Source organism: Erinaceus europaeus, chromosome 8 (genome assembly GCF_950295315.1).
Source record: "Erinaceus europaeus chromosome 8, mEriEur2.1, whole genome shotgun sequence".
NCBI classification, from domain to species: Eukaryota; Metazoa; Chordata; class Mammalia; order Eulipotyphla; family Erinaceidae; genus Erinaceus; species Erinaceus europaeus.
In genome coordinates this window covers 20,392,498-20,418,141 of record NC_080169.1, presented here as the reverse complement: position 1 = coordinate 20,418,141, position 25,644 = coordinate 20,392,498, and the positions used below count along the sequence as shown (strand labels likewise).

Sequence of the window (25,644 nt, the reverse complement as noted above, 5' to 3'; positions counted from 1 at the left end):
AATAAAATAAAATAAAATAAAATAAAATAAAGGCTGTCAAGTGATCCAGGAGGTGGCGCAGTGATAAAGCTTTGGACTCTCAAGCATGAGGTCCTGAGTTCGATCCCCCACAGCCCATGTGCCAGAGTGATGTCTGGTTCTTTCTCTCTCCTCCTATCTTCCTCATTAATAAATAAATGAACTTTTTAGAAATAAATTAAACAAAGGCTGCCAGGAGCAATGGAGTTGTGCAGGCACCAAGCCCCAGCAATAACACTGTGGATATTTATATTTATATTTAATTTATATTTATTAGATAGAGGAGAGCCAGAGCGCAACTCTTGCAATACAGTTCCGATGATTCTGGTCCTCAGGCTTGCAAATCCTGTGCTCCCATAGCTTCCTCGTTATTTCATATATATATATATATATTTTTTTTTTTTTTCTTTTAGGTCAACTGTTTACTTAGAGATTCCCTATTTTGAGGAAATTATATTATTTCTTATTTTTAAAAACATTTTTAAAGTATTTTATTTATTTTATTTTTGAGATAGATGCAGAGAAAGAAAGGCACAGAGAGAAACACCGGAGCACTGCACAGCTCTGGCTTATGGTGGTGCGGGGGATTGAACCTGGGACTTTGGAGCCTTAGGCATGAGAGTCTCTTTGCATAACCATTATGCTAGCTACCCCATCCGCCTTGTTATTTTTTTCCCCTTTTGTTGCCCCTGTTGTCCATCGTTGTTGTTGTTGCTTTGGATAGGACAGAGAGAAATTGAGAGCGGGGGGGAGACAGAGAGGGGGAGAGAAAGATAGACACCTGCAGACCTGCTTCACTGCTTGCAAAGTGACCCTCCTGCAGGTGGGGAGCCGGGGCTCGAATCAGGATCCTTACGCCAGTCCTTGAGCTTCCTGCTGTGTGCGCTTAGCCTGCAGAGGTAGTACCCCTACCCCCGACCCCCCCCCCTTGCTATATTTAATGGCATCCTACTATAGGTCAAATTAGGGGGAATGAACCTGAGACTTTGGAACCTCAGGCATGAGAGTCTATTTGCATAACCATTATGCTATCTACCCTCGCTCTTTACTTTTTCTCTATACTGCTTCTCAAGAGGCGACTAGGACGTGAAAGAGCCTGACAATTACAATGCCCTCTCTAGACTGTGGGTAGACTGCCCACAGCCACGCAAATCTCTTGGCGGCGGGCGGGGGCGCCAAGGCGCAGAAGGGAGGGGCGGGGCCTGGCGAAGTGGGCGCGGCCTTGGAGAAGGGGGCGGGGCCCGGCGTGGTGGGCGTGGCGGGCGCGGCGTCGGCGCATAGCGGTTATTGAGGGCGGGCTGCTCAAACTGCAGGAGGCCAGGCGGCGGCGGGGTTGCTATCCACGGGCTCCCCGGGGCGCACCCGGCTTCTGTCCCCTCCCGCCCCAGGCCCTTGGCCGTCCGCCCGGCCCCGCCGCCTCAGCAGCCGCGTCGCCTGAGTGTCCGGGCGAGCGGGGAGTGGAGACCGCAGGGCGGCCTCGGACGGCGCCCACTTTGCTTCCTCGCAAGCGCGGGGCTTAGCGGCGCCCGAAGCCCGTCGCTTCACGGCTCGCCGCGTCTCTGGTGCCGCCCGCCCGTCCGTCTCTCAGGCCTGTCCAGCGCCGGCGAGACCGTTACAACGCCCCCGGGAACCCCTCACTCGCGAGAGTCTCCCGCGGCGTCAAGATGAGCGGGAGGAGGGACGGCCGCTGAAATGAGCGGCTTTCTGTGGAAAGCGGAGGGCAACGGAAGTGCCTGAGCCCTTGTGCGGCGTCGGGAACACCTCCCCCCCGCGGCCGCCGGGGCTCTGCGACAGTCGGGGTGCCGCCAACGCCAGCGCCGGCCGGCCGCGCGGAGCCATGAGCCCTGCCCGCCGGGCTTGGCTCGCGGGGACCGCGGTGTGAGCGGCTGAGGCGGCGAGAGCTCGGGCCTGGCGGAGGGTAAGAGGCTCCGTTTCCACACACCAGGGGACCTGGGTGGCATGACCTGGGCAAGCGCTAGTATTCAGGGCTCTTTTCGTTCTTTTTTTTTTTTTTCTTTATAATTTTTTTTTAAACTTTATGTATTTATTGGATAGAGACAGAAATCAAGTGGAAGGGAGAGACAGAGAGGGAAAGAGACAGAAAGACACCTGCAGTCCTGCTTTAGCACTCGCAAAGCTTTCCCCCTGCAGGTGGGGACCGGGGGCTTGAACCTGGGTCTTTGCGCGTTGCAGTACAAGCACACAACCAGGTGCGCCAACACCCATCCCCTTTTCTTTATACATTAAAAATATTTATTTATTTCCTTTTGTTGCCCTTGTTGTTTTATTGTTGTAGTTATTATTGTTGTTGTCGTTGTTGGATAGGACAGAGAGAAATGGAGAGAGGAGGGGAAGACAGAGAGGAGGAGAGAAAGATAGACACCTGCAGACCTGCTTCACCGCCTGTGAAGCGACTCCCCTGCAGGTGGGGAGCCTGGATATCGAACTGGGATCCTTACGCTGGTTCTTGCGCTTCAGGCCACATGTGCTTAACTCACTGCGCTACCACCCGATTCCCTCCTTTCTTTTTTCTTTAAAGAGCACTTTAGAGATCAGTGTTCCTGACTTCTGGTGACGAGTCTGGTTAATTATTTATTCATTTGTTTTTACCACAGTGCTGCTCAGCTCTGGCTGATGATGGCATGGGGGACTGAACCAGGCGCCTCAGGCATGAAAGGCTTTTTGCAGAACCGCAGTGGAAGGGCAGCCCAGGAGCCTGGTGTTTAGATGCCGAATGTGGAAGAGGTCGCTTCCATTCCGTAGTAGTAGACTGCTGGCTCCGCGAAACTTAAAAGTCAGTGGAGCGTACCCATGAAGGGTTTTTAAATTAAAGCATGCTTGCAACGACTTCATATGTATACAGCAACTGGGGGAGAAATTATCTAATTCATTATTATTATTATTAAAATTTCTTTATTGGGGAATTAATGCTTTACATTTGACAGTAAATACAATAGTTTGTACATGCATAACATTTCCCAGTTTTCCATATAACAATACAACCCCCACTAGGTCCTCTGTCATCCTTTTTGGATCTGTATTCTCCCCACCCACCCTCCCCAAAGTCTTTTACTTTGGTGCAATACTCCATCTAATTCATTTTTTAATGTTGCACCAGAGTTTGAACTCGGGCGACCCAGAAACCTCAGAGCCCGCTACCAGGGAGCAGTCCCACCCCTCGCGGCTCCTGTGTGTGCTCTGTGGTGGTGCCATGTGGTGCTAGGGCTCCAACTCCGGCTTTGCACTTGGTGTGAGGGTGCTACTGGCTGAGCCAGATCCTTTCTCTCCCCTCCAAACATACACAGTACACATTCCCTCTCTCCCTCTCTCTCTCTCACCCTCACACTCTCTGTCTCTCTCTCACACACACACACACACACACACACACACACACACACTCAGATATACATACACATATACACTCTCACACATTATAACAAATGATCTGTTTTTAGGGGCAGAGAGTGGTATATACATTCCCCATTTCGTTTCTAACAAATCACCTATTATTCCCAAATTGTAACATGGCAAGAAATCCTTTCTTTTTTTTTTAAATTTTATTTATTTATTTATTTATTTATTTATTCATGAGCAATAATAGTAGAGAGAGTACCAGACATCATGTGCGGCCGGGGATTGAACTCGGGACCTCATGCTTGAGAGTCCAAATCCTTATCTACTGTGCCAACTCCTGGACCACAAAATCCTTTCTTATTTAGCACTCGATATCTTGCCATTCCCTTCTAGACTTTAGTGTTTGTGTGGAGAAATTTGCTGCTAATCTTACGGGTTTTCTTCTGTAAGTGACTCTGTTTTTCTCTTGCAGCCTTCAGGATCCTTTCTTTATCCTTATTCATTTTCATTCTAAATATAAGGTGTCTTTATGCCTGGGTTAATTCTGTTTGGGACCCTTTGAGCTTCCTGAACCTTTATATCTTTTATGTAGTCTAGGCTAGAGAAGTTCTCATCTATTATGTCCTGTACAATGCTTTCTTCCCCTCCTTCTCTTCCTCTAGCAAAACAATAATGCATATATTACTTTTGAAATGATCCCATATTTTTTTGTTGTTTTTCTCAGTATCTCTTAATCTCTTTTTGAGATCTCTTCTTTTTTAGTTTAATTTGTCCTGAATCTTGCTAATTCTGTTTTCTGCCTCTGTCATTCTATTCTCTCTCTCTCCTCTTGTTTTCTGTAGCTCAGCTATTTTGTTACCTTGTTCTGATACTGTATTGATTGGCCTGTTCAGCTAGTTGTGCTCTTAGCTCAGCTATTTTAGCTTTCAGCTCTCTAATCACCTTGAGAAAGTGTTTTCTTTCGGAGTTTCATTTGTTGTTTCCCCATTTCTGATGACTTTACTTGCAAACTCTTTCCTTACTCCTATGACTAATTCCTCAATTAGCATTTGGATATTTACCTCTTTCTTATGTGCTTCTACCTTTGGGGGGCTTTTAGCTGGGCTTTTGTCCTAGTTTATATCGTCAGTGTTTCTTCTTGGTTTAACCATTGTATATAGTGTGTTATGAGATCCCTCTCTCGGTACTTTTCAATCTACTGATCACTCTTGCCTGGATTGGCTTGTGTCTGAGGTTCTTAAAAAAGTTCATAGTTGTGAAAATTAACTGTTGCTTCAGTGTTATCTCAGTCCCTGAGTTGAAGCATTGTTAAAGCCTTTTATGTTCTTTTTCTTCCCTGTAGGTTATGGTATCCTGAGGGCTTTTTACCTATAAGTAGTCTTTTTAGCTTAATCACTCACTCCTGACCAAGAGATAAAAGAGGGTGGGGGAGAGATTGCACAGTGGACACTTCCATGCCCCTAAGATCTAAAACCCCGGGCTCAATTCAGCTGCTCTGCCAACAGCCATAGCTAAGATGGCAGCACTGCTTGGCCCTGAGTTTCCAAATAAATCCCATTTGTACTCTTTGGGTTCTGTGGTAACTATTTACCATGTCTCCTAATTCATCAGGAGAACAATGTGGAAAGGCTCCCGCTGTACAGCCCCACCTCTAGTCCACCAGGGTATAAATCTTCTGAGTTTCCCCAGACAGTTGTCCGGCACCCCCCTACCCCCAAGTTAGCACAGCACCTCCCGCCTGCTGCTCCAGCCTCTAAGGTGCAGTGGCAGTGGAGACATCCAGTTGCATTTGGTGAGCCTTAGGCAAGTCCCCTATTCCTTTCAGCAGTCTTTTTGTTGGTAAAACAGACTGGAGTTGGTGCCACAACCGGCAAACTGCTGGACTGTTACCAGCCCCTTGGGAATAGATCTAGGCTTTATCCCTAGGAATCTCTCCTTAGGTCTCCCCTGTGTCCATGAGCCACACTTATTTGCACTCACCGGTGATTTGGTGGGTTTCCAAAGTAGTTTTAGTCCTGTCTTGTTGCAGTCCCAGTTGATCTCCTTTGATATTCTTAGTTGACTGGGGAGAGGAGTGGAGAGAAATGCAGCTGCTGCTACTCAGTACCCTCGGCTCCAGAAGTTTGAGATCTGTTTTAGCCTTTTAAAATAATTGTTTGACCTAATTTTAATGAAATGATTTGAGTGAAAACTTACTTGATTTAATAGGATAATCAGGAAGGCATTTAGTGAGTAAATTCGTCCTGTCTTACTAACATAGAAATGTAAAATTGTTTTAAAATGTAATAGATTTTAAAATAGTAAGAAGATTACTGAGATAATCTAGTCTGGTAAGCATGTACAGGAAATAGAAGTAATTATCAGAGGGGATCTAGATCAGAAGGGATCGTTTTTTGAGATTTACTAAAGGACTATGGATTTAAAATGTTGAAAAGCACTTACTTTACCTAGTGGTATTGATTTTCTTTTTCTTTTTTAAATTTATTATCTTTGTTTATTGGATAGAGACAGCCAGAAATCAAGAGGGAAGGGGGTGCTAGGGACGAAGACAGAGAGACACCGGCAACACTGCTTCACCACTCTCAAAGCTTTTCCCCTGCAAGTGGGGACAGACCTGAGTCCTTGCACATTGTAACTTGTGTGCTCAACCAGGTGCATCACCACCCAGCAGTGGCTCCTCCTCTCCTCCTCCTGCTCTTCTTCCTCTTCCCACCAGGGTTATCACTGGGGCTCAGTCTCTATGACTCTCTTAGTGGTCATTTCTTCTTTTTTTTGGGGGGGGAGGAGAGGGAACTGCAGTTATACCACTTGTAAAACTTCCCTTCCTGAAGGTGGGGACTGGGGACTTGAACCTGGGTCCAAGTTCATAGTAATATTTGCATTATACAGATTGCACCACCAGCCCAGCCCAGCACTAGTAATGTTTTTCTAATGAACATTCTATCATAGAGAAATTTTGTGATAGAGTAGCAATTTGACTTTTTAAGTCTACTTACTCTTATCTGACTGATGTAATTTAGGTATAAATAAAGTACTCTTGCCATTTTTTATAATTTATCTTCCCAGGAATTTGTGTGTATGTATGTTTGTTTATTGATGAGACAGAGTAAAAGTAGGGTAGAGGAGGAACCAGAGCATCATTCTGTTACATGTGATGCCAGAGACCTCATGCTTGAGAGTCCAGCAGCATTGTGCCACCTCTCAGCCTTCTTCCAGACATTTGGTCTAGAGAAAACTTCGAAAGAACAAGTTTTCTTTTTTATTTGTTTTTTTTAAATTTATTTTTATTTTTATTTATTTATTTATTTTTTAATTTATTTCTTTATTGGGGAATTAATGTTTTACATTCAACAGTAAATACAATAGTTTGTACATGCATAACATTCCCCAGTTTCCCATTTAACAGTACAACCCTCACTGTATCATTTATCATCCTTCATGGACCTGTATTCTCCTCACCCACCCACCCCAAAGTCTTTTACTTTGGTGCAATATGCCAATTCCATTTCAGTTTCTACTTGGTTTATTTGTTTTTGAGAGTGTGTGAAAGGGACCACATTCCTGAAGCTTCTTTCAATGTGATGAGGTCTGGACTTGAACCTGGGTCATGCAGATGGCAAAATAGCACATTAATCAAGTGAGATATTTCATCAACCTCTTAAAAAATTTATTTTTATTTTTAGATTTATTTATTTACTAGAGAGAGAGCGGAGGGGAGAGGAGGCAGAGGGAAAGAACCAGAGCATCACTGTAGCACATGTGATGAATGGGGAAATCAAACTTGATACCCCTGGTTTGTAAACTCAGCTCTGTAGCCACTGTGCCACCACCTGGACCACCCTCCTTTTTGCTTTTTTGGTTTTAAGATTTAGTTTTTGATTAGATATGAGAGAGTTTTATATGAGACAGAGGAGAGAGAAAGAGCCAGAGCACATTCTGGTACATGCAGAGCTGGGGATGAACCAGGAGCTTTAGGCATATGAGCCCAACACTTTGCCAACTTAGTCATTATTTCCAGTCATTATTGGTTTCCTTTGAAAGTGTTCTTTGCTTTATGTTTTAGTGTCTGATGTAGAAACTATCAGAAACTAATTTAGCTTCCTTTGAGTAAAGATTTAATTCAGTTTTCAAAAACAAAGAATAGCAACAATAACAAAAAGTGGTATGATGATACTAGTTTAAGGAGCAAAATACTTCCTCGTGTCATTTGTTACAAATGTAATATCTATATAACATTCCCTCCTCAAGTAATTAAATTTTTTTTTTCATTTTCAGGAATATTATAAGAGATTTATTTTTTTCACAAATAGTTGCCTGTTATTTCTGAATTCAAACTTGCCATTGGACCTTATTTATCAAACTATTTCAAAACATAAATGAGACATAAATGAGTATAACATTTGAGATTTGAAAACAATTCTGTTATCTTTGTGGCAATGATTTCCTTTGATTAGCTTAAGAAGAATGTGTTAGTAATTTGTCAGTGAACCAAAGATCAAGATTTGATTTCTGAGACAACCTATATTATTAGTAGCATTACCCTGAATTATCTAGCCAAATTGCAGTTAAATCTAGTGGTAGCACTCATTTGATACATTTTTCAAAGACATTTTCAAAGCTTAGCATAGGATAGGGAGGTAGCATAGTGGTTATGCAAAAGATTTTCATGATAGAGACTCTGAAGTTCCAGGTTCAATACCTCCACACCACCTTAAGCCAGAGCTGAGCAGTACTCTCACCAAAAATAAATGAAATAAAATGATCAAAGGTATAAGCAAACAAGAACTTGATTCCTAATTTGTGACTGTGTGAAAAAATATATAAAAGTTAGCATATTGCATCTGGGGAGGTGGCTTAATGGTGGAGTATACGACTTGCACACTTGAGGTTGTCATTTTATCCCCTAGCACCACATATACCCAAGTGATTTATTAGAATATATATCTATTATATATATATATTCAAATATGTATATATATTTAAATATGTGTGATGCTGCTGAGCAGCTATCAGATCTAGTTTTTAATTTTTTTTTTGAGAAAGACTTAACTCAGATCTGTTCTTGGTGCTTTCATACAATGCTAGAGATAGAGTGCTTGACACATGATAAGGTATATGAGTCATCTCTTGGGCCTTGTAAGCAATTTTATTTTCATCATGGACTTTGAGAAGAAATATCAAGCTAGAGGCCGGGTGGTGGCGCATCTGGTTGAGCACACGTATTACAATGTGCAAGGACCTGGGTTTGAGCCCTTGGTCCCCACCTGCAGTAGGGAAACTTTGTGAGTGGTGAAGTAGTGCTGCAGGTTTCTCTCTGTCTCGCTTACTCTCTGTCATCCCCTTCCCTCTCTTTCTTTCATCTATCCAATACATAAAAATATTTTAAAAATTAAATAAAAAATATTCATCTGATTGATCTGAGAGATAGATGGTACAGTAGATGGAGCTGGCCTCTCAGGCATGAGGTCCTGAGTTTGATCGCTGGCAGCACATGTGCCAGAGTGATGCTCTAGTTCTCTCTCTTTAAAATTTTTAAAGTTTTTTTTTTAATATTTTATTTATTCCCTTTTGTTGCCCTTGTTTTTTTTTTTATTGTTGTAGTTATTGATGTTGTTGTTGTTGGATAGGACAGAGAGAAATGGGGAGAGGAAGGGAAGACAGGGAAAGAAAGACAGACACCTGCAGACCTGCTTCACCACTTGTGAAGCGACTCCCCTGCAGGTGGGGAGCCAGGGGCTTGAACCAGTATCCTTTTGCCAGTCCTTGCTCTTTGTGCCACCTGCGTTTAACCCACTGCGCTAGTGCCTGACTCCCAAAATTATTTAAGTTTTTAGAAGAAAAGAAATATCCATTAGATGGAGACCAGTGCAAATTAGAATGCTGAAAATGCACTATATACTTCAGTGCTGTTAAAATCAATTTACCAGTTTTTTTTTTTAATCAAGTGTGATTCAAAGAAATATTTGTGTATGGTGCTTACACTATACTTAGTCAAGTAACCAGAAAGTTTTGTTTTTTATAATGTCCATAAGTTGTAAGTAAGGTACAAACTGAATATATTATATAGTTTTTATAAAAATTATTACATAAAGGTTTCTATTACTTTCTTTATGTATTTATTTGGGTAGAGACAGAAATCAAGTGGAGAATGGGGAGACAGAGAAGTAGAGAGACCCCTGCATTGCTTTACCACTTGTGAAGCTTTCCCCCTGCAGGTGGGGGCCAGGGGCTTGAAGTCAGGTCCTTGTGCATTGTAGCATGTGCACTCAACCAGGTGTGCCACCACCTGGACTTGAGTAATTTCTATTTTTTTTGTATTTTACTTTCCATACTTTTCTATACTCATAACAAATAATGTATTTTGATGTAATGACCAAAGTACTCCTTTCAAAGGAAGAGTGAAATTTGTTTTTTCTTTGTAGAATTAGAGATTTCGAAGATGTCAGAAATACATCCAAGTCAAGCTTGCACCAGAGAAGGAAATGAGGTGGACTTTCCTACTATCAATTTCAAGGACTCTAGCTTTAGAAAGTTTTGTTCTGCATCCTCGTTTCAAGATAGTGGCTACAGTGAATTGTCAAAATCTTATAGTTTTGATAATACAGATAAGGAATGTTTTGAACAGAAAGGAAATAGCCCAACACTACTCTGTGAACAACCTGAAACTTCAAATCCAGGCTTAGCATATCCTTTAGAGTCTTCTATTCAAACAAGATTTTTCTCCCCTGCAAAAGAAAATAATGCAATTCCAAAACTCTGTGATACTCCTAAAATCAGTGGGAGAAGGTTTTTACCACGCCGTCGAAGGTTGGAAATGTCTTTTGATTGTGTGAAGGAGAAATTTGAATCTCAAAATGATTGTCTAGAAAGTAATGTAAGCCAAGTTCTCCACTTAGAAACAAGCAGTACTTTCAGTTTTCCAAGGCAGAGTAATTTTAGTCCTTTAGTTCTTAGCACTGTAAAAACAGAAGAAACAACCTCCAATAATCAAAAATTGAGACTCATTTTTTCTCAACAGAAGACTTCCACAGTTGATGATTCCAAAGATGACTGTAGCCTATTTGAAGTTGACAGTCTATCTCCAATTCAGGGCAATAGTTCTAAAGACTCTGTCACACATGACTTTAGTGATAGCAGTCTATCTGCTAATGATGAGAATACATACCCTGAATGTCTGGGCTCCTCTGTTAATGAACCAACTTGTGGAAGGGATGAGGACATATTTATGACTCCAATAAGTAATGTAACAAATACTAAATTTAATGTGAGGCAAAGGTTTTCTCCTTCAGCTGAAGTGAGAGTTAATATTTCAACTCCTGAAGACAGTGGTTTTAACTCACTTTGCTTAGATAGATCAAAAGATATTGTTTCTGATCAGGAGGGTTCTTTTGAAGAACTACTGCAGAAACGTAAGGCAAGTCTCAAAGTGGGAGATACTGTAAGAAAGTCAAGGCACCTTCTAAGGTTGAGAAGACTCTCCACCCTTCGGGAGCAAGGCTCACAATCTGAAACAGAAGAGGAAAAGCATACTATTCAGTCTGGTTCTGTAACAACACCAGCAGCACCTTCAGACACCTCAGAAAGTCAGTTAAGCAGTGATAAGAGTGGGGATTTGAGTTTTAAGGATTTATCAAACACCCCAGCACTGCAGTTAATGCATGAGCTCTTTATGAGAAGTAAAAGGAAAAAAATTCAGGATAGCAGTGCACATGAATTCTTAGAAGAAGGGGATATGGGGGAAATAACTGTATTGCAGTGTGTGCTTGCAGGACTGATTGGCAAGAAAATGGGTATAGAAAAGCTGGACATCTTAACAGAATTAAAATATAGAAATTTAAAGCACATTCTTGCTATGGTCTTAGATTCCTTGACTGCAGAAACCCTATGCAGGTAAGATTTATTTTTTTCTGAAATAAAACTATTTTATATTGGAAAACTTTTCTATGAATTGAAAAGTCCTGTTTATTCTTTGTTTTATCTCTCTCTTTCTGCCTTAAACTTTATCAAAAGTGGTTTAGTAAACTTCCTAGAAGAACTTATCAGAATAGTTTTTTCTACTTCAAAGCTTGCACTAAAACAACAGTGCAGTGTTCTTTTGGATGACATTCATATCACCATGTCACTGTCATTTGGGAAGGGAGTTTCTTTTTTTTTATTTTTAATATCTTTTTACTGGATAGAGACAAATTGAGAGGGAAGGAGGAGATGGACAGAGAAAGTGAGAGACACCTGAAATACTGTTTCACTTTTCATTAGACATTCCCCCTGCAGGTTGGAACTGTGTGCTTGAGCTCTGGTCCTTGCACACTGTAACTCATGCACTGTAATGATTATGAAACCACCTAGTCCTGGGAGGAGCATTTCCAAAAGATGAACTTAAAATTTTCATAATGGCAAATTTCATTATATAGAAGATAATTACTGGGGATCGGGTGGAAGTACAGTGAGTTAAGTGCACATGGTACAAATTGCAAATGTCTAAAAGTGCAAGGACTGGCGTAAGGATATCCTTGTCCGAGCCCTCAACTCCCCATCTGCAGGGGTCGCTTTACGGGTGGTGAAGCAGGTGTCTTATCTTTCTCTTCTCCTCTGCCTTCCCTACTCTCTCCATTTCTCTCTGTCCTAGCCAACAACAATGATAATAATAATAACCACAATGATAAAATAACAAGGACAGCAAAAGGGGAAAAAATAACCTCCAGGAGCAATGGATTCGTGGTGCAGGCACAGAGCTCTGGAGGCAAAAAAAAAAAAAAAAAGATAATTACTATTTAATTGCTTACATACTACTGTGGGATTTTAAATTTTCTTTTTTTGAAAATTTTGTAGACATTGCCAATTCTCCCTCTCTTTTTTATTATTTATTTATTTACCAAATAGTGACAGCCAGAAATTGAGAGGGTAGGGGGATATAGGGAGAGAGACAGAGACATCTGCAACACTGCTTTACCATTCGTGAAGCTTTCCCCCTGCAGGTGGGAACTGGGGGCTCAAACCTGGGTCCTTGAGCATAGTAACGTGTGCTCAACCAGGTGCGCCACCACCTGGCCCCCAAATTTTCTTAAATTATGACTCGAGTAGAAATACTGTAAAGCATTGTGTTGTTCACAAAAGGACAACACTTAAAGAATAGCATTTAGTTATTTAATCTAAGTTGTAGAATTCAGTAATAATGATTAGCTTTCATTTTAGGCTTTGCTTTTGCCATGGACCAAGGGAGTATGGATTATTTAGTTTTCACTGCTGACTCAGCAGTGGAAGTTAATTACTTTGGGGGAATTTCAAGGATTAGCAACTGAAGAATTGTGTTCAAAGAAATTTTATAATTACTACATAATTAAAGAGAAAACATTTAAGAGGATTGAAAGTGGGAGCTGGGGTCAGAAGGACTAAAATAAGACTGTGCTCCTGCTGGCAGTGTTGGAGAGTTTAGGACTATCAGAAGATAAGACTTAGGAATACCATAACCAAGGAGGGAAGCCTTGTGGAACAGGACTTATGCTAGATGGTGGTTAGAGAAAGACATGTTAGACTTAGTTTTTTTTTCTTTTTTTGCCTCCACGGTTATCACTGGGGCTTGGTGCTTACACTGCAAGTCCACTGCTCATGGCAGTCATTTTTTTTTTCCATTGTTGTTGGTGTTGTTCTTGTTGTTCTTGTTGTTGCTGCTGCTGCTGCTGCTGCTGCTGCTGTTGGATAGGACAGAGAGAAACTAAGAGAAGAGGGGAGATAGGAAGAGAAAAGGATAGACACCTGCAGACCTGCTTCACTGCTTGTGAAGTGACCACCCTGCAGGTGAGGAATGGGGGAGGGGAGCTCTAACTGGAACCCTTAAGCCAGTCCTAGCGCTTTGCACTATGTGCATTTAGCCTGGTGTGCTACCACCTGGCCCCTGAACCTCTGTTTTTAGGTTTATGGCAAGAGATTGACAGAGGTCCAGGAGATAACCAATAAATCATTGAGAACCTGGGTTTGAGCCTTAGCACCACAAAGGAGCATTGTGCACAGCCAGGGGAAACTTCATGAATGGTAGAGAGGTGCTATGATACTCTTCTCTCTCTCCCTCTCTGTATCTGTCTTCATTTTTTTTTCAGGGAAAAAGTTCACTGGGAGCAGTGTGCCAAGCCCCGGTACAGTGCCAACCCCCTTAAAAAAATTTGGCTTGGAACTACTTGAAACAGCACATGTTCAAGGCCCTAGAAACACACTCCCTCCCCCCCAAAAAGAATTTGATTCAAAGTTCTTGCTGTTTTTATGACTACTACTGTTAAAGTCCATCATTATATTTCCTCCATACATTTATTGTAGGCTATTGTAGAAAATTATAGACTTTCATAAAATGTCTATAATTTCATAGAAAGTTATATAATTTCATAGAAAGTCTGGAGATCTACTGAGGTATCTAGTCTCATATTTTGAGATGAGAAGTCACTCTAGGAAGTAGAGACATTAGGAGAAAGGCCTACAGTTGAGTTCTCTAATTTTTATACAGCATTTTCATACAAACTTTTTTTTGGGGGGTAGAGCATGTTCAGTTTCAGTATTGAGGGCCAACTCTTCCTTTTTTCTCTTTTTTTCTTGCCCTCCTCTTCCTCCTCCTCTTGCCAGATTACTGCTCAACTCCAGCCTTTGGTGGTGCTGGGGGTTGAACCTGGGACCATGGAACCTCAGGTATGAAGTTACTTTGTATAACCACTATACTGTCTCCCCAGCCAATTTTTCAGGTAGAAGGAAGGAGATAGCACACACAGGAGCTTCTTTTCAGGGTTGTGACACTCCTGAAATAGTGTTCTAGAGCTCAGATCTAGGTCTTAAGCAGGGCAAAGCAGGTATCCTACCTGTGAGTTTATTCTGCAGCACACCTACAAGCTCTTATTTAGGTTTAGATTTTATTAGGATTGTATTTGTTATAGCACAAGATAAAATAAGACAGTGTGTGCCTTTAAAACTGAATGAGATAAAATATTTGTTTTGAAATTAGGGAATTAGCTGAGATGCAAGAATTTTTATTTTTTAAATATTTATTTAATTATTTATTATGGAACAGAGAGAAGAATTGAGAGAGCAAGGAAAGATAGAGAGGGAAAGAGACAGACATTTGCAGCCTTGCTTCACCATTCATGAAATTTTCCCCATGCAGGTAGAGACCAGGGGCTTGAACTTGGGTCCTTGCACACTGTAATGTGAATGCTTAATCAGGAATATATAAAAATTATAGGAATTTTTATATATTAGGGGTTTTGGTGATGCTCTTGAGTACTCACTTGTGAGAATGGTTAGTATTTAGTCATATTTTAATAATTGCCACTCCTACTCATTCCTCTATACTAGATTATTCTTAAATTGTCAGTGCCACGCCACCAGTTTTCCATCTACCAAGCCATTTCCGTTGGCATTTTCTCTTTATAACCTCCTATATACACCTTTTATCAGATAGATGAAGAAAAAAACGACACAACCTTGCTCACTAATGGGGGAAAATAAACTATATAGTGAGTATCTGCACTACTGCTATCTTTTGTTTTAATTTTTTTATTTATTTAAAAAAGGAGACATTAACAAAACCGTAGGATAAGAGGGGTACAACTCTACTCAGTTTCCACCACCAGAACTCCATATCCCATTGCCTCCCCTGATAGCTTTCCTATTTTTTATCCCTCTGGGAGTATGGACCCAAGGTCATTGTGGGATGCAGAAGGTAGAATGTCTGACTTCTGTATAGCAGCACAATTTGTAATAGCTAAAACCTGGAAGCAACCCAAGTGCCTAACTACTGCCATCTTAACTGGCCATAATCTTTCACATTACCAGGATCAAGCATTGATAATATAAATGCATTCTGAACTACAGAGAGAAATTTGAGAGGGGAAGGGAAGTTAGGGAGGGAGAGAGAAAGATAGACACCTGCTCCACCACTTGTAAAGCGTCCCCCCCATAGGTGGGGAGCTGGAGGCTCCAACCTAGATCCTTGCAGAGGTCCTTGAGCTTAGTTATATGTGTGCTTAACCCTAGTGTGACACCGCTGGGCCCCACAAGTGACTTTTTTTCTATCAGCCTTTTGACCTTATTCCCTTTGAATGATTCGTTAACTTATAGTAAGAGACTTATTTATATAAAAGGGACCAGATCAATATTATTATCATTATTCAGGGGTTACCTCTTGAACATTTAATACAAGTTGTTGAGAAATAAGCCATTCCTGAATGTAAGTTTATATTCCCCTTTTTTTTGGCCAGGGCCCTGCTCAGCTCTGGCTTATGGTGGTGTGGGGGATTGAACCTGAGATCTCAGAGCCTTATGCATGAGACTCGGTTTGCATAACCATTATGCTATCTCCCCTACCCTAAATTTATATTCTTTTACTTTTTAGCTTTATTTATTTACTACTGGGTAGAGACAGAGAGAGATTAAGAGGGGAGGGAGAGCTAGAAAGGGGGAGAGAGAGACACCTGTAGCTCTACTTCACCACTCGTGAAGCTGTCCCCCTGCAGTGGGGTCCAGGGGCTTGTATGTGAGCTTAACCAGATGCACCACTGCCTGGCCCCCATTTATTTATTTTAATTTTAATTGTATAATATTTTATTATGTGTGTGTAGGGGGAAGAGAGAGGTACAGAGAGAAAGAGATAGACACCAGAGCACTGCTCAACTCTGGCTCCGGTGGTGCTGGGGATTGAACCTAGGACCTAAGATCCTCAGATATGGAAGTTTTTTGCATACCCATTATGCTATTTGCCCACCCCTTTATTTATTTGCCACCGAGCCTAACAACTGCATGATTCCACTATTCCTGGTGGATTTACTTTTCTTTTTAACTTAAGATAATTAGAAACAGAGGGGGCAGAGGGATAGACAAAGAGTGGAAGTGAGAGAAGGAGGAGAGACATAAGGAAAAATACTGTGCAGCTTCTCCCTGGTGCCCTGCTGCTCCCTGTGAAGCCAGAGGTTCAAACCCAGGTCCTCATGCATGGTGGTTTGTGTTTCCTGGGTGAGCTCTCTTCTCACTCTATATTGTGCTTTTTTCTTTAGCTGGTTTGTTCTCATAAATTTTAGTTAATAAAATAGGAACTTTGTAGCTACTTATGGTAGTATTTGACAGTTAATGCTTCCAATGAAGGGTTGTTTTGTGTCTAACTAAAATGAGAGGTTTTGTTTTTAACCCCCTTTTTCCCCCAGAACACTGCTTAGGGTGTTACTGGGGATTGAACCCAGGACTTTGGAGCTTCAGGCATGAAATTCTTTTGCATAATGAAAGTCTTTTGCATAGCTGTTGTGATGTCTTCCCAGCCTAAACGATATTTTATTTTAAATGTATTTTTGGTGTGGTGCCAGAGCTATACATATACATGATGCCACTACCACAGACTGTTTTTTCATTCTTTATTTGGAAGAGATGACAAAGAGAAAAGAGGGGAGACAACATAGCACAGCTTTAATATCTGTGGAGCTCCATTGGTGCCACTTATGGTGTACCAATGGAGCCGGGGCTCAGTCTTAGGGCTTCACACATGGTAAAGTATTCATTCTATTGGGTGAGCTATGGCCATGCCGAACAAAGATTTTAAATTCAGTAATAGCAAAATTGATTTTCAAAATCTGATAATTATTTGACTATTACATCTTTCTTTCTTTCTTTCTTTCTTTCTTTCTTTCTTTCTTTTCTTTTCTTTCTTCACAGAGCAGTTATGGTGGTACCAGAGTTTGAGCTTGGGACCTCTGGTATCTCAGACATAAAAGTCTGTGACACTACCACTGATGCTGTCCCCTTGGCTCTGTGTTCCAAAGTTTGGATTTTAGTATCACATTTGAAAGTACTCTTATCTCCCAGTGAGTGCATATCAGCATTATATGAAACTATGTTTTTTTCTTATACTGTTTATAAGATCTATCAGTGTAACAATGGCTTAATTTAATTTCTAAATATTTATTGACACAGTAAGAGATATGGTGTCAGGGATCTAGCTCTCTATGGGTGTACCTCTTCCTGGGACACATAAGTAATTTTTTCTTTCTCTTAATATAAGAGAGAGTTTCACATGAGACAGAAAGGAGAAAGGCCAGAGTACCACACTAGGCATTACCCAAAACCTCAGGCATACAAATCTGATACTGCCAGTTGAGCTGTTTTTGCAACCACCATAATTTAATTGTCAATAGGAATTTCCTTATATGGTGAAACAATATGAAACAAGATATATCAAGTGACTTTTTTTTAAATATATTTTTTTACATTTATTTTCCCTTTTGTTGCTCTTGTTTATCGTTGTTGTTATTGCTGTCATTGTTGTTGATAGGACAGAGAGAAATGGAGAGAGGAGGGGAAGACAGGGGTTGAGAAAGATAGACACCTGCAGACCTGCTTCACTGCCTGTGAAGCAACTCCCCTGCCTATGGGGAGCTGGGGGCTCGAACCGGGATCTTTATGCTGGTCTTTGCACTTTGCGCCACATGCACTTAATCCGCTGAGCTATGCCCGACTCCCAGCTTAAGTGACATTCTTAATGCAAATTTTTAGGTTTAAGATTTTATGGCCACAATTTTATTTTTCATCTGTCTCTTTCCTTCTTTCCTTCCTTCCTTCCTTCCTTCCTTCCTTCCCTCCTTCCTTTCTCTCTCTCTCTCTCTCTCTTTATTTCTTTATTCTCTCTCTATTTCTTTCTTTTTTGTCTTGGAACATGCACTATCACCTGGTTTGATTGTGCAGTGGTCTAGCTTTCAGGAACCAGGGCTCACTGACAGGACAGACAAGGTCCCCTCTGACCTCAAGCTGCCCCTAAACCTGGCCTCCAGGTGCTGCTTTCCATACACATTTTCATAATCCTCTTAGGCCAGTCTGGTGTTGCCAGTAATAGGACCTGATCATATAGGAAAATACTGCAGGCTCATCTGGGGCTACATTTGGAACCAGGCTCACCCCTTCCTATCATATCTGCCACCACTACTCTACTCTCGCCTCACTGACCTCCCCAGCCCAACTTGCCCCCAGCAGCCTTTGTTCGCTAAGGTGGCCAGGATTTTTAGTGTCCACAATCTTTTAAAAACAACTTTTTTGAGAATATAAATAATATAGACTTATCTTTTTGTTATAGCATGTGGAAAGTGAGCAAAGATTGGCGTGAAATTATTGTTCAAGATAAAAATGCAAATAAGAGGAGGAAACATTATATGGCACAACTGAAAACAGACTCTGAGGTAATATACCACTTTTCTAAAACAGGTCTGCATAAATATCTCATTTTGTTGCACAACCTAACTTGGTTTTCCTCTTGCTTTTTTTTTTTTTTTTTTAGCACACATTTAAAATGTATTTATGGGGCTGAGAAATGGCTTAATAGTAGAACGTACTTTGCCATGTGTAAGGTCTCTATTTCAAGCCCTGAACTGCCATGTGGGAACACTATGAGAAAGGGAAGCTTCACCAATAGTGAAACAGATCTGTGGTGTTTCTTTTCCTTTTCTCTGTTTCTCTCTCCCTCTTGCTCTGTGGGGGAAAAAAAAAAAGTCTGCTAGGATTGGTGAAATTGTGAAGACACAAAACTCCAACAAAGCCCTAGGAGAAAGAAGAAAAAATAGAGTGGCCAAGTGGTGGTACACCAGGTTAAGTGCACATAGTACAAAGTGCAAAGACTTGGGCAAGTATCCCTGTTCAAGTCCTGCAGCTCCCCACCTGCAGGGAGGGATGCGTCACAAGCAGTGAAGCAGGTAGACAGGTCTGCAGGTATCTCTCTTTTTCTTTCCCTCTCTATCTTCCCCTCCTCTCAATTTCTCTCTCTCCTATCCAATGGAAAAAAAAATGGCCACCAAGAGCAGTGGCATCGAGTCCCAGTGATAACCCTGGAGACAAAAAAAAAAAAAGAAGTAAAATACTTATTTAACATGAGGGAGAGAATGGTAGCATTGCTTTGCCCCATGTAGTACCCAGGATGGAATTTGGGATCTCATGCATGTATAGCCAGTACTTTTACTGAGCCACCTCCCTGACTGCTTCCTTTTAACCTTTTTCTTTTACTACCATTTACTAATAAATTCTTACTTTTCCAGACTACATTTTTATCTGGTCTATAAGTGGAGTAGACTAATATCAAGAACATCTTGTTGGGTATTGTTTTAAGTGTACATGATGCTCATGACATTTTTTGTACTGTTTTTTAATCCCTTTATGACATTTTGAATCTAATAATATGATGGGTCCTATTCATAATGATATATCCATATAGCATTTTCTAACCTATTGTTTCAAGTGGCCATTATGTGCTGGTTGTTCAGATTACAATGGTGAACATTTCTTACATGGTCCCTGCATGTGAGTACTGTCCTGGGAATCACATCCTGTGGTTGATCAGGCAAACAAGTAATTACTATAAGGGGAAGTCTAGAGTTAGTACTAGTAGAACTTTAAAAGAAGTATTTAATAATTGGGATTCTAAGAAGGCTTCTCAATAAGTATATCTCAGCTGAGGCATGAACAATGGAATAGCAGAGGAAGACAAGTGTTTCAGCAGATGGTACAATATATAGGAAGACCTATGGGTTAATTCTGAGGTAATATACTACTTTTCTAAAACACAAGTATGCATAAATATCAATGAAATGAATTTATGACAGTGACAAACTAATATAGATAAGGAATCATAAACTTGTAATTCCTTAAAGATTTGAAGCCTAGCTTTGAAGTTAGGAAGAAAAAAAAGTGCTTGTGAAGCTGATTAATCAGGGACACTACTTTGTGTAGCAGACATCAGATATTCTGGCACCCATGTTTGGCTTTATATTCAACTGTTAGGCCCTAGGCTTCATTACCAAACCCCTGAAAATTCACTTTCTTCTTCTTGGTCTAACAAAAAATAGGTAATGCCATTATAGGTTAAAATTTGTCATTTAACTGAATACGTAGTTGAGATTGTATAGTAGTATAGAAAGTATAAACACCTAGATAGAGATTGATGAGTTTTTCACTACATAGAAATATTGGTGACTGATAACTAGTGTCAGTAATAAACTCAAGCCTATTTATAATGATGACATTTAGTTTACATTTAAGAAAAAAATTACCTTCTTACCTCACAGCTCCTGGCTAATTACTGTCTTAGCTGCTGATTCTGCGTGCTTATAATAGTGAAGATATTATTCTCTTCCATATATATATATATTTATACTCCTGCCCTTCATACTAAGGACAGGCTTAATAGACAGTTGTTTTAAGCAAACACTTATCAGTAATTAAATTTTTAGTTCTATGCACTTCATGTATGTTCTCTAAAAAAGAATCCTTCAAGTCATTATTCATAAATCAATAGTCTTTCCTTGTTTTTCTGATAATCACTTTTTAAAAAAAATTTTATATTTACTTGTTTTCCCATTTGTTGCCCTTGTTTTTTTATCATTGTTGTTGTTATTGATGTCTTTGTTAGGTAGGACAGAGAGAAATGGAAAGAGGAGGGGAAGACAGAGAGGGGGAAAGAAAGATAGACACCTGTAGACCTGCTTCACTGCCTGTAAAGCGACTCCTATGCAGGTGGGGAGCCAGGGGCTCAAACCCGGATACTTCCACCGGTCCTTGGGCTTTGTGCCACCTGCGCTTAACCCACTGAGCTACTGCCCGACTGCCCTGATCATCACTTTTTTTTTTTCCTCCAGGGTTATTGCTGGGCACGGTGCCTGCACCATGAATCCACCGCTCCTGGAGGCCATTTTTTCCCCTTTTTGTTGCCCTAGTTGTTGCAGCCTCGTTGCGGTCATTATTGCCATTGTTGATGTTGCCTAGCCCCGTCTAAAACAAAATTATTTGATGGCTTCCTCACATTTGTATAGCATATGAGTTTTCTTATACCTAGAGCTCCTGTATTAAAGATAGAAGGGACCAATCAGTCATTTGTAATAGAATCTTACTAAATAGTATTTCTTTATTGTTATTTTACTGTTTGTTTTCGTAGAGTGACTAAGTTAATTCTATAACCTCTCACTTAGTTTTATTGCTTTGCAGCAGTGAGAATGAGCATTATAACTAGAATATTACAACTTAACTTGAAATACTTTTATTAGTGATTTAACATTGTTTCTAAAATTACCTAATTTCAGGAGTATTTCTATACCCACACATGATACATGTAAGTCACCACACCCTTCACCAAAGTTCTGTGTCTCTCCCTAACCCTCCCACTCCCACCCTGGCCAAACCATTTTCAGAGTCCAAGACACAGTCTGGTTGTTGTTATTTTTTTTGTAAGCTCACTTGCTTTTTTTTTTTACTGGATTTAAGTTATTATTATTATATTGATCTGTTATTATTTAACTAGAGAACTGCATAGCTCTGGCTTATGGTCCTACAGAGGATTGAAGCTGGGGCTTCAGAGCCTCAGCCATTCAAAGTCTTTTGCATAACCATTATGCTGTTTCCCTATGCCTACTGTGTTCTTCATCATTTTCTAGTAATCATGGAAAAAAACAACCATAAGATGACTCCACTCTCACATTTAATTAGTTTCTGGTAATGTTATGATGACTATGTTTTGAAATAATGCTGATGCTCTTAACAGGTAGTTTTGTTCAGTGCTTTGCTTCGTGTATTTCACAGGTAGGAGCACATAATATAAGCTATAGGAGGACAGGAATTAGACTGTTTTATTCACGTGGTATCTTTAATTATTCTAAAAATATTTGCTAAATGAAAAATATTCCCCCTAGGTCTGGAATTTATTCAACAATATAGCTCTTTTATTTTTCTTTTTTCTCTTCTTTTCTCTCTCTTTTTATGCTTGCACAATCACAGCTGACCAATTGCATCAAAATCTAGTGGGTATTCTCTTTCAGTGTATTCTTATGTCATGTACAGGTGACTTAGTGTGCAAGTCATGTATATAAATGTAATATAAAGGGGTCTATTGAGAGATTAAGTTCAACTGTATTCATCTTAATTTCTCAAAGCCAGTATTCACCCATTACATTTATGTATATGCTGTTATGTTTTTAGTCACATAATTTTGTGTGACCAACTAATTCATTTTCAATACTTACTCTATTATCACTTTCCATGTGTTAGTTCTCTCCATTGTTATGAGTTCATTGTAGCAAATAAAGACTGTCCAGTGAGAGAAAGCACTATTGTGAGAAAATTGACCTTTAGTACATTTTATTTTGATAAGTGATTAAGAATGCCATTTAAAAAAATGGCAATTTGCTTTTTTTTAAAAAAAAAAAAAAAAAAAAAAAAACACTTGGTTTTTCTTGCCCATGTTCAGTGGGGAAGCAATTACAGAAACCAGACCTTCCACCTTCTGGATCCCACAATGACCTTGGGTCCATACTCCCAGAGGGTTAAAGAATAGGAAAGCTATCAGGGGAGGGGATGGGATATGGAGTTCTGGTGGTGGGAATTGTGTGGAGTTGTACCCCTCTTATCCTATGGTTTTATCAATGTTTCCTCTTTATAAAAAAAAACAAAACTTGGTTTCCCCCCCCCCCCAATCTTAACAAAACGAAACTAGAAGAATTGATCATTGAAAATAATGCTCAGCAGGATATTTAGATAATATGGAAATCCACTTCAGAGGAGAGATGTATATTTACTCTTAGAATATTGAAATTGTTTGACATGTATGTCAAAATGAATCAGGTATTTGGTATTTATAAAAGCTAGTCAGCGGGGAGTCGGGCTGTAGCACAGCGGGTTAAGCGCAGGTGGCGCAAAGCACACGGGCCGGCATAAGGATCCCGGTTCGAGCCCCGGCTCCCCACCTGCAGGGGAGTCGCTTCACAGGCGGTGAAGCAGGTCTGCAGGTGTCTGTCTTTCTCTCCTCCTCTCTGTCTTCCCCTCCTCTCTCCATTTCTCTCTGTCCTATCCAACAATGACAACAACAGTAATAACTACAACAATAAAAACAAGGGCAACAAAGGGAATAAATAAATAAAATAAATATAAAAAAAAATTAAAAAAAAAAAAAGCTAGTCAGATTTGGTTTCATGTAACCAGGTCATTTTTCTTCTGACCTGTGGCTAAGGTAAGATATCTTTAAAGAATTCCGTGATACCCCGTAAACAAAACTTTGAAATGATAGACCTCTTCCTAGACATTGGCTTAAAACAAGGCTCCAGTCTATGGACCATATCTTGTCCATTACTACTGTATGTGTGTTTTTAGGCAGTACCTTGGAATGAAACCAGGGCCTTAATGTATGCATGATACTGCTGAGTGCCCTCCCACACCCAGTTAAAAGATTTTTTTTTTAACTGGAAGAGGATGCAGGAGAGAGAGAGAGAGAGAGAGAGAGAGATACAATACCACTCTACCATGGTGCTCCCATATATTACAAGGCTCAAACTCAGTGTCTCATGTTAACACAGTCTAACAGATAAGTTTCCAGTCCCCTTACTAGCAGTTTTTTTTCCCCCAAAATGCTTTATTTTTTTAAATCACTTTGTTTTTATATTTTACTACTGGGATAGTAATTGTGTGATTCCCACCACTGCCAGATGACTCTGTTTTTACAGACAAAGAAAGAAACACTATAGCACCATTCTTGAAGCTTCCCTTTTGCATAGTTCTCCCATGTAGTGTGTATCCAGGCACTTGAACCTGGGTCCTTGCACATGGTAAAATATGCATTCTACTGTGTGAGCTAGTTTCCTGTTTGTTTGTTTGTTTATTTATTATATAAAAGACCGTAGGCATATATAATGGCAGGAATGGAACATGGGATCTCATATGTGCAAATCTTATGCTGTACTATTGAGATATTACCCAGCCATATCTGTGTCTTTAAAGTGAAGCAGATTTTACTGGAATTTTTTCATCCTCATTACATCTACTTTTGCTAAAATGACAGTTGAATAGCTACTACTGTCAGGCCCATAATAGTGTAAAATATGTATCTGACCCTTTTCAGGAAAAGTTTGCTGACCTATGTCTTGAAAAATAATGAATCATGAAAATTACTATTATTACTTTGTCATTACTGAGGCTTCATCACTCCGGGATGATTTTTTCAGGTAGAGACAGGGAAAGAGGGAAAGATGCCACAGCACCGAAGCTTCCCCCAGTGTGGTGGGGGTGAAAGTCAGACCTGGGTTACCAACATGACAAAGCAGGCACCCTCCTCCCAGGTGAGCTATAATGCCAACTTCATGCAAATCATCAGCATTTAAAGTTTTTATTTTATTTTATGTTTTTTATTTCTTTGAGGGATGGTTTAGGGAGAAAACTCTAGTGATGTGAAGACATTTCCTCCACATCTAAATACTTGTGCATCAGAAAGCTGTCCTAAAACTTTTGATGATACTGACCCTTCTTGTCTTTACCCCAGGGGGCTATATTAAATGTTGAGGATGCTGCTACTAGACTTCAGCTTATAAATCGATCAGCTTTAAGATCTGTGCAAGCTCAGGCTAGGACACCAGGTTCTCAGAAAGAACAAGGTTCAACATTTTCTCCTTGGGGAGAAGTTTTGACACCCATAGCAAACTCATCTGATACCCACTTAAGTAGTAAACAGGAAGAATATGTTAAGGTCAGTGTTTATCATGTTTATATGTACATAAAGTTATTCTTTATGTGAAACTGGAAGATTTAGTGCATATTTTTTCACTGCAGGTTGCCAAAACACTTTTTATCGGTGAAGCAATAAAACCTTGCCCAAGGTGCCAGTCCCCTGCTAAATACCAGCCATATAAGAAAAGGGGATTGTGTAGCCGCGCAGCCTGTGGTTTTGACTTTTGTGTGTTATGTTTGTGTGCATATCATGGGTCTGAAGAATGTAGTAGAGGAACAACAAAGTCAAGATATAGAAGAGATGCTCTTCCGGGAAGTGCCCAGAGTAAGCAGAATTTAAAACGTCTCTAAAGAGACTTTAAATACAAAAGAAGCACTGTCCCTATGCAATGTTTTGTCTGAGTTAAAATTATGAATATTTTTAAAGCACGCAAATATTTCCCTTAATGACAGATGATGATTATTTATTATTTTGTATACATTATAATCCATGTCATTTTATGTATTTAAAGTGATGAGTTTTGAAAAATTTTATTTATTTTATTACTTTTATTAATTTTAATAACTTTATGTTTTTAAATAAAGATGTTTCATTGTTATTTGTTTGTATTTAACTGTTTTATGTAGCATTTAAAAGTTGTGCATTTCATCACTGTTGAAATGTTTTTCATTTCTTCTTAAAAAGAGTTTTCCAAATAAACTTTCAAAATGGAGACATAGCCTTATAGATTTGGAAAATGAATATCTGAATGAAATGAAATATAAATAAAATATTTTCAAAAGTTTTAA

The 25,644-nt window shown here is 40.0% G+C and overlaps 1 protein-coding gene across 7 annotated transcripts; it reads left to right on the top strand.

Moving 5' to 3' along the window:
- Positions 1 to 1,611: 1,611 nt before the first annotated feature.
- Positions 1,612 to 25,644, top strand: FBXO43 (F-box protein 43). 7 transcript variants are annotated; one of them, XM_060196012.1, is made up of 7 exons: positions 1,612 to 1,936; positions 9,795 to 11,262; positions 13,981 to 14,043; positions 18,461 to 18,563; positions 24,357 to 24,470; positions 24,671 to 24,874; positions 24,958 to 25,644. In XM_060196012.1, exons 2-7 carry the CDS (start codon positions 9,812 to 9,814, stop codon positions 25,204 to 25,206), a joined length of 2,184 nt encoding a protein of 727 aa, XP_060051995.1. In that variant the 5' UTR covers positions 1,612 to 1,936; positions 9,795 to 9,811; the 3' UTR covers positions 25,207 to 25,644. The 7 variants fall into 7 exon arrangements, with proteins under 7 accessions (XP_060051995.1, XP_060051996.1, XP_060051997.1 ...); XM_060196013.1 differs by lacking the exon at positions 13,981 to 14,043; XM_060196014.1 differs by lacking the exon at positions 24,357 to 24,470.